Source organism: Aristolochia californica, unplaced genomic scaffold, assembly GCF_029961685.1.
Source record: "Aristolochia californica isolate CCGP_79_NKW_82.1479 unplaced genomic scaffold, dmAriCali1.0.hap1 SCAF_11, whole genome shotgun sequence".
NCBI lineage: Eukaryota > Viridiplantae > Streptophyta > Magnoliopsida > Piperales > Aristolochiaceae > Aristolochia > Aristolochia californica.
In genome coordinates this window covers 32,617,823-32,627,053 of record NW_027181782.1, presented here as the reverse complement: position 1 = coordinate 32,627,053, position 9,231 = coordinate 32,617,823, and the positions used below count along the sequence as shown (strand labels likewise).

At 44.6% G+C, this 9,231-nt stretch overlaps 1 protein-coding gene across 1 annotated transcript; it reads left to right on the top strand.

Moving 5' to 3' along the window:
• The first annotated feature begins 4,930 nt into the window (after positions 1–4,930).
• On the top strand, positions 4,931–9,103 carry LOC137944848 (probable LRR receptor-like serine/threonine-protein kinase At4g36180). Its single transcript, XM_068790618.1, has one exon. It carries the CDS (start codon positions 5,144–5,146, stop codon positions 8,546–8,548), a length of 3,405 nt encoding a protein of 1,134 aa, XP_068646719.1. The 5' UTR covers positions 4,931–5,143; the 3' UTR covers positions 8,549–9,103.
• Positions 9,104–9,231: the final 128 nt, after the last annotated feature.

The window sequence follows — 9,231 nt, the reverse complement described above, 5'->3', positions numbered from 1 at the left end:
CGTACTTTTGGCTTCTTTGATTATTTTTCTGTCACAATTTCTTGCCATTCGGATAAGAGGCAGCAATGCAATGATGAGGACCCATCTCTCTCGAATCAAGTCCAATGTTATGGAGTTGGGTGCCATGCAGGTTTGATCTGTGATTTTGGTTCGGTCTACTTGAATTTGAGAGATTGAATTTGAGAGAGGGTGGTTCTAGTCAGAGGATTGGACTTGCCTTGAATTCAACTTCATCATGTCAAAGTCCCAATTTTATGACGATTTTGGATAAGAAAGGAAAATGAGAATTTGATCATTATTATTCTAAAAAATAGTTAATAAAAAAAATTAATTATTATCTTATTTTTATAAATTATTTTTAGAAATAATAATAGTTAATTTTTTTTAATTTTTTTCTTGTGGTTCCGAGCAGACCCTTAAAAGTCAAGAAAAAAACGTGGCAGCCCCTCTCTCCATCCTCACTCTGTTTTTGCTTGTGCTTGCAGACAAGGGCCCCTACCCTCCCTGTCATTAGCTGAGGGTACGCTTCTCCCATTGCTGCCGAAAGAGAAAGAGAGAGTTGTCGTCTTGTTGCATGTGACCTAGCTGGTCTATTGGGTCACCTTTAACATTTAATTTGAAATTTTTCGGGGGCTCAACAATATAAAATTTAGACAAGAGCCTAAAGTTTTATTGAACCTAGTTCAGTTAACCAGTCTGGTCCAGGTTCTATACAATATCTTGGGTAAAAGAAAATTATTTTAACAAAAAAGAGAGACATTACATATTATGTCTCTTGAGAGTACTGCGACACTTCCAAAATCCAAATCCAAGACGTACAGAGATAGAGAGAGAAAAGAAAGGACCCACAATGTAGAAAACCGACGATAAATTTGTCCGAGAAATATAAATGCAGTGACAGGGAAGAAGGGATCTTTCCAACACTAAGATGGCCCAGGCCTAAAGTGATACTGCATCGTTATCTGGCTTGTCATGACTCTCAGAGCCTCAGAGCTGGGCCAGGTCTGCCTGAAATTGCTAAAAGTGTTTCGTTGCCATATACAGTTTCCTTTCTAGTCTTTTTCCCAGTCGAGCTTCATTGCTTCAAACTCTACCCAACTTTGAGTGGCCAGAGAGACAAATTCCAAAGATCTCTGTTAACTACACGAAACTGACAATTAGAGCTGACATGGTTAAGGTTTCAATGAGAAGTTTAAGGAGCAGTGGCTGTAGCCTATGAGGAGGGCAAAACGAAGACAATGTAAGAGCAAAAACGCCTCAACTCAACATCTGGGTTGGCACTCAGATTTTGAGGCAAAGAAAGAGAGGGAATGAAAATTTTAAGATTTTGAGCTAGCGACAAAGACTAATTTCTCTCCTCTAACAAGCATGAGATAGATCAAAGCAGAATCACCCAACTGAAAAAGGAAACCAACCTCTTTACTTCCTTTCAACTTTGTGCCTTTTGAACGAATGTCCTCCACCTTTACTTCCCCCTTTAAAAAAATAAAAGAATAAACAATCTGTTAATGGCGGCTTCTATGTCTTGCAGTGTACTTGAACAAAAAGCTCCATGAGAAACAAGCTTAAGCAGAGCTTTGGCTTGGTCAAAGAACATGAACAGATCCAAGAAAAAGGCCCCGAATCTTGAAAAGAATTCAAAAGGTGAAATGCCGGGAAGGATGGCTGAAATTAAAGCCCTGGATTTGGAACTAGTTTGCTTGAGTGAAGTAATAAAAGGGCAATGACTTCGGGTTTCTCGTCAATCAAAGCTAGCAGCGAATTCGCATCATAACCTTAATGATAATTGCTGTCTTTCAGGGCTTTCATCTCTTGCTATGAAAGTGCTTAATTGCTGTAGATGACCTGTTCGTCTGTTTCTTTCAAATCACGGTACACCGCACCAGTACAGATTGCTCCAGAACAAGCTTTTCAGTTGCCATAACCATTTTTAAAACCACAGATTACATGGGAAAGGAAGAGAAGGGGTGGAAAGAAAAAGTGAAAGTAGAGAAGATTAGCAATCTCAGTAGAGAAACTCACATTCCCTTCCAACTTTTCTTGTCCACCGACAGAGCCTTTGGTACAGTTTCAATCAACGAAAGACAAGTGAGATACTAAAATAAGAAGCAAAATAAGAAGAAACCCTGATGAACCTTAACATCTAATGAAGCTCAAATCCAGCCCAAAATCACACTGAAAAGCCAATTAAACACCCCAGAAGCAAAATTATAAAATTCCTCCAAAGAAGAAGCCACCCAAGGAGTCATCGACCCGAATCTTAACAGCCCAATAAACAATACGATCCTTTAATCCATTCAGCTCCACAGGCTTATTAAATCATCTCCTTTCTCGTGCTGTCTCCCTCCTCTCAAATTTAAAGAAAAGGGCAACTGGAAAATAATGGTTTTCTCTTGCTCGCTCTCCCCGTATACTGCCAAGATACCAGTCCATGCTGCACCCCCCCTGCGCGTGACTTCCCTAAATGACGGTCACGCATCCTATCCACCCATCATTGTGTCGAAAAGGACCAAAAAGTGGCACTCATTTGAGCACGTGTCAGCTGTGTCATAAACACGTTGCTTCGTATTTAAACGCTCTGCAATTTGTTCGAGCTCAAAGACAACTCCATTAATATTTTAAAGATCGAGAACTAAGAGATAGCACCGACTTGTCGGTCACCTCTTTTCCTATTCCAGTCAATCATCTCTAACCTTTTATTTTCAACCCAAAAGAGATTCAAAATTGCTTCGGCCAGAACTTTTCTTTTGATAAAGGGTGAACAGTGACTTGAATTGAGAGCAAATTCTAGTAGCAGCTGAGTTCTCTCCATTGTTTCATTCTTCATATTTTCTCACTATTACTGCACTTTTCGCTGGTTGAGAGACGTTTAATTCAAATGGATTCCTGAACTCCAACAAATAATGTGATGGATTCTCTGTCACTGGTCAAGAGTCTAGTCTCAGCGAATAACGCACTTGAGCTTTAAGGCGCCTCGAGCAGCGTTTACTGACTCTGACACCTTGTTTCAGTCATCACAGACTTCACTCAATTTTGGCAACTGGGGACCCCCACGCTCCACCAGCCAAGTCCTTCTCATAGAGACCAGTTTCAACTCCAATTTGCAGCTAAGTTTTCCTCCATTATTGAAGCTTCAAGCTTAAAAGCATCCGTTGAATCATCTTCAGTTCACTTCATTTTAGCTCCTGAGGGACCCTGGACACAGTCGAGTCCTTATAGAGACCCAAACTGTAAGATCAACTACAATTTGTGGATAACTTTTCCTCCATTATTGAAGCTTCAAAGCTTTAAACATGCCTATAGATTGTAGAACCTAGTTTTCTTTTTCAAAAAACAAAGATACAGAAAAGGTCTGGTTTCAGTCACTAGACCTTTTGTCACTTCATCATCAGCTGCAATGACTTGGGACCCACTCTAGGCCTTTTTTTCCTTCGTACAAGGTGACATTTGGATTTAGGGGTTTAGTTCCTCCATTCGGATTTGAGTAGTAGTACATACATAGAAGAAGAAAAAGGCCTTCGAACACTGTTTTGAGCAGTTTCTTTAAGAAGTTGAAATAGAGCTCAAGAACAAGTATAAAGAATCTCTCTCTTGAGGATGGATGGGCAGTCACTTCCCGGACATTTGACCTCAAAACCAGCTTTTGAGAGGATACTGAAGTGACCTTCTATGGATTTGTTCATGGATTTATGAGGAAATATGATTTGAAATGAAAATGACCACTTTTTTTTTTCTAATTCTTCCATTTGGCACTACCCTGAAAGGAATTAAGAAAATGTAATTGATGTGGTGTTTGAAGTTGAGATACATGTCATGTAGCTGTACTAAAATCCACTAACCACCAAGGGTTTTTCTATTCTATTGTTTTTGGGTAAAATAATGAACAGGACATGAAAATGGTCGAGTTGTTTGAAGTCTCTTCAGTCTTTATTACCCATTAATGAAAGTTCTCAAGATGTTTGGTCAACCATGGACAAAATCAAAGCAGCAGAAGAGATGTTTTAAAAAGAAAAGAAACCAATATGGTTAAAAAGAGATAACAACTCAAAAGAGGTAAGGTTGGACATACCTGCAGTGATCATGGCTCACACAGTGTGAGACACAGCACCAGCTCCGGATGATGCAGGACCCACTGCATCATCATCCCAAATAAATCTGCCTGCCTGCACAACTGCAGCCCGAAGCGTTTCCTGTGTAATGCATACGTGACAGTCCGAGAAATCGACCGTTAAAGCTTTAATCAATCTCTGTGACTAGGAAACGCCCACCTTCGCCTCTCACCTGCCTCCGCTCCGGCACTTACGTACGGCTTGGACTGAGGATCCCCGCCATTGATCCTTTCAATGTCTTTGACCTTCACTGACTACGGCCTTTGATGGATACAGTTTGAGGGCGTACCATCTTACCGGCCCATAAAGACTGGGGAATTGATCTATGGTTATGTGGACTGGGGGAGGCTTAAATTAAAAGCCATCGGTGGGTGTAACCGTTTCTGCTTGCCTGGTTGCGGGTAGAATCAAGATTAAAGAGAGAATCCGCTTGAATAGAGAGTAAAAAACACAAAAAACGTAGGCAATTTCCGTGCAAAGATGTTTCTTTGGCAGCACAGTAGTTATTTAAGAGTGTCGAAAGTGTGGCGACTCCATTACTGAACTAGTAAGAAATTGTAGGTACCGAGTACGAGATAACCGCACGAGTTCGAAATACAGCAACCGAGTCTGCGAAAGCGAGTAGAGGAGTTCAACTGCTGCGTCAAAATGTTATTAAATTTGCGCTGAAACGAGGAAAGCCACAGTGGGGAGGATGAAAAGTAAAAACGTAACATAGCCAGTTACTGGTTCTGCTGGGGGACTTTGGAGTCTCTGGGAAAGCGAGAAAGGAAAACTGACAAACTCAAATTCCAAAAGGGGGGTTTTCAAAGAGCTCTGTCAAAGAGGGAAAGAGAAAAAAGATTAAAAAGAAGGAGAGAGAGAGCGACAGAGAGACCGCAGAGGGAGACGAAACAAATGGCAGCTACTGCTCTGGCCTCCTCAGATGCTCTCTTCTTTCGCTCTCTAAACCCTAAAAGCAAAAGAACGGATGAGCTGATAAGAGAGTGAGGACTCAAAGGCAGATTGGTTTCAGTTTTCATTGCCATTCTTTGATGGCGACTCTTCTTCTTCCTTTTCTCTGTTTTCTCCTCTTTTCTTTCATATTTTCATCTTCAGCCCAGAAAGGAGCAGAGATCCAAGCGCTAACCTCCTTCAAGCTCGGTCTTGAAGACCCACTTGGTGCCTTGGCCGGTTGGAATCCCTCCACCCCGCTAGCCCCGTGCGATTGGCAAGGCATCCTCTGCTCCGGCAACGGCACCGTCCGTGAGCTCCGCCTGCCGCGTCTCCTTCTTGGTGGCCCTCTCAGTCCTCACCTTTCCAACCTTCCCGACCTCCGTAAGCTCAGCCTCCGCTCCAATCGTCTCAATGGCTCCATCCCTTCCTCCCTCTCCCAGCTCACCCGTCTCCGCGCGCTCTTCCTCCAGTCTAACTCCTTCTCTGGTCCTCTTCCTCCCAATATTTCGAATCTTGTTTCCCTTCAAATCCTCAACCTTGCCCAGAATCTCTTATCCGGTGCCATCTCCGACATTGTTTTCCCTCCCAGTATTCGTTACCTGGATCTCTCTTCTAATGCCTTTTCCGGAGAAATACCAAACAATCTCTCTTCCTCGCCGAGCATTCAACTCATTAACCTCTCATTCAACCGCTTACGTGGTGGGATCCCTGCAAGCTTCGGTGAGTTGCAGGCGATTCAGTATCTTTGGCTGGATTGGAATCTTCTCGACGGCACGCTTCCTTCAGCCATTGCTAACTGCTCCTCGCTCCTCCATTTGAGTCTGCAGGGTAACTCGCTCCGTGGGCGGGTGCCGGCAGCCATTGGAGCGCTGCCGTCACTTCAGGTTTTATCGCTCTCCCAGAATAACTTGTCTGGACCACTTCCGGCTTCTCTGTTCTATAGTACTTCAGAAAGTGCTCCGAACTCTCTCCAGATTGTTCAGCTTGGGTTTAATGCGTTCACGGAGTTGACCCCGCCAGACCAATCTTCATTCTCGAGTGTTTTGCAGGTTCTCGATCTGCAAGAGAATATGATCCATAGTGATTTACCGCAGTGGTTGTTCAATGAACCTACATTGAGAATCTTGGATCTATCAGGAAATTCGTTCACTGGAACACTGCCGAGCAAGTTCGGCAATCTCTTTGGCTTGCAACAACTGAAACTTGCAAGAAACTCGCTTCAAGGTCAAGTGCCGACCGAGATTCTGAAATGCAGATACTTGCAAGTGCTTGATCTTGAAGATAATCATTTCTCAGGGGAAATTCCGGAGTTCATCGGGCAACTGGCCGATTTGAAGAATTTGTCACTTGGAGGAAATCTTTTCACGGGCCAGATTCCGGAGAGTTACGGAAATCTTTCAAAGCTACAAACACTTTCCCTTCGGCAGAACAATCTCGCAGGAAATGTTTCTACAGGACTTACTCGGCTGAGTAATGCCTTGCTCCTGGATCTCAGTAGCAATAATTTGTCCGGTGAGATACCTGCGAGTATTGGAAACTGGCGACAGCTTCGCAGTTTGAATTTAAGCGGGAACAGTTTATCGGGTGGGATTCCAGCTAGCATCGGTAACTTATTGAATCTCAGGTCATTAGATTTGAGTCGTCAGCATCTCTCCGGCGAGCTGCCATTAGAGTTATCTGGCCTGCCAAATTTGGAAGTCCTTTCATTAGCAGAGAACTCGTTCACGGGCGAAGTTCCCGAAGGCTTCAGCAGCTTATTGAGTTTACAGTACATGAATCTGACATCCAATGAGTTTTCTGGCGATATTCCGACAACCTATGGTTTCTTGCGGTCTTTACTAGTTCTCTCCCTCTCCAGGAACAATATATCCGGCATGATTCCTGCAGATATTGGTAACTGCTCCGGTCTCACCGTCCTTGAGCTTCGATCAAATCACTTGACAGGTCAAATCCCTGCAACTTTCTCTCACCTTTCTCGTTTGCAGGAGCTTGACCTGGGCAACAATCTCCTTACCGGCAAAATTCCACCAGAAATCACCAACTATTCTTCTCTGACTGCTTTACGTTTAGACAAAAATCACCTCTCCGGTGTCATACCGGATTTCATTTCTAGCCTATCAAACCTGCAAACTTTGGATCTGTGTTCCAATAATTTAACGGGCACAATCCCTGCAAACCTGAGTCTCATCCCCCGTCTCACATACCTCAATGTATCAAACAACAATCTCGAAGGTGAGATCCCATGGATGCTAGGATCCCGCTTCAATAACCCCTCTCTGTTTTCCATGAATCAAAACCTATGCGGAAAGCCACTGGAGCAGAAATGCGACAATGAACCGAAGAAGAGCAAATCTAAGAAGCAGAAGCTGATAATTTTATTAAGCATTGCAGCAGGTGTCGCTGTTCTTTCAGCTTTATGCTGCTGCTGTTATATTATCAGCCTATTGAGGTGGAGGAAGAGACTCCGGGAAGGAGGTGAGAAAAAGAAGAGTCCTGCTCGTGGGAGCTCCGGGGCAAACAGTGGCGCTGGTGACAATGGCAACGGTGGACCCAAGCTTGTGATGTTCAATACCAAAATTACGTTTGCAGAAACATTAGAAGCAACCAGACAATTCGACGAAGAGAACGTGCTCAGCCGAGGCCGATACGGAGTGGTGTTCAAAGCTTGCTTTCAAGACGGAACAGTGCTCTCCATCCGTCGCCTTCCCGATTGTTCCGTTGAAGAAGGGGCGTTCAGGAAAGAAGCTGAACTGATTGGGAAAGTGAGGCACCGGAACCTCACCGTCCTCAGAGGTTACTACACAGGTCCCCCTGATATCCGTCTGTTGGTGTACGATTACATGCCGAACGGCAATCTTGCAACCCTGCTCCAAGAGGCATCTCATCAAGATGGCCATGTGCTGAACTGGCCCATGCGGCACCTCATTGCCTTCGGAGTTGCTCGCGGGCTTGCCTTTTTGCACACAGTTGCAATGGTTCATGGCGACATTAAACCACAAAACATTCTCTTTGATGCGGATTTTGAAGCACACCTCTCCGATTTCGGCCTGGATAAGCTCGCCATTGCTACTCCGGCCGAGGCCTCCACATCTAGTACGCCAGTAGGCACATTAGGGTACGTGTCCCCGGAGGCCGTCCTCACCGGACAGACGACCAAAGAGTCGGACGTGTACAGCTTCGGAATTGTATTACTTGAGCTGTTGACAGGGAAGAGGCCGGTGATGTTTTCAGGGGAGGATGAAGATATTGTCAAGTGGGTGAAGAAGCAGTTGCAGAGTGGCCAGATTTCCGAGTTGCTTGAGCCGGGGCTGCTCGAGTTGGATCCCGAGTCGAGCGAGTGGGAGGAGTTTTTACTCGGTGTGAAGGTGGGTTTGCTGTGTACCGCGCCGGACCCGCTCGACCGGCCATCAATGGCGGACATCGTCTTCATGCTTGAAGGCTGCCGAGTGGGTCCCGACATCCCCTCTTCCGCGGACCCCACTTCTCAGCCCTCTCCTGCGTAACTTACGCGTGAGCCGGGAAATCCAGCCACCTGCGCTACAGAAGGGTTCTTCCCGTCCTCCCTAGCAACTTTTCTCTGCTCACTTTGAGTTTTTCATCATCTCTTTTCCCTTTTCTTTCTCTTCGCCGGCAGCGGGCCGAGAACGGTTCCCGCCAAGACAAGGTACTCAAAAATTGCCGTTAATTCTATACATCTGTATAGTGACAGTGTCAGAGAGATGGCCTCCATAGGGGAGACCGGCTGCCGCTGTTTGCTAAGTAGGACAATGGATTAATCTGAGCAGCACCCTTCCGAGGAGCAGAGACCCAGGGAGAGGAGCATCAACTCTTCATTGTATTTCATTGTTTTTACCCGTAAGAAGGAAAAATGTATCTTGTAAACGACGACAGTCGCTCACCATTTATTTCAGAGTTGAATATTTTTTTTTATCAAAGCTCGTGCTTCGGCATCTTACTTTGCGCACCTTTCGGAGAATGTAATCAGAACAAGAAGAAACGACCGTTACTATTTCTTACCACGGAAAAATATACAGAAGAAGAGCAGAGAAGTCTGTTCACGCTCCTGACTCTCTTCCTTCTTGCTTCAGTTATTCTGCGTCTTGTTCATGCTCATCTATAAATGCTGCAAAAGCTGGTAACCTGCATCTACAAGGCCATGATTTGCAGTACTACAACACTTATAACA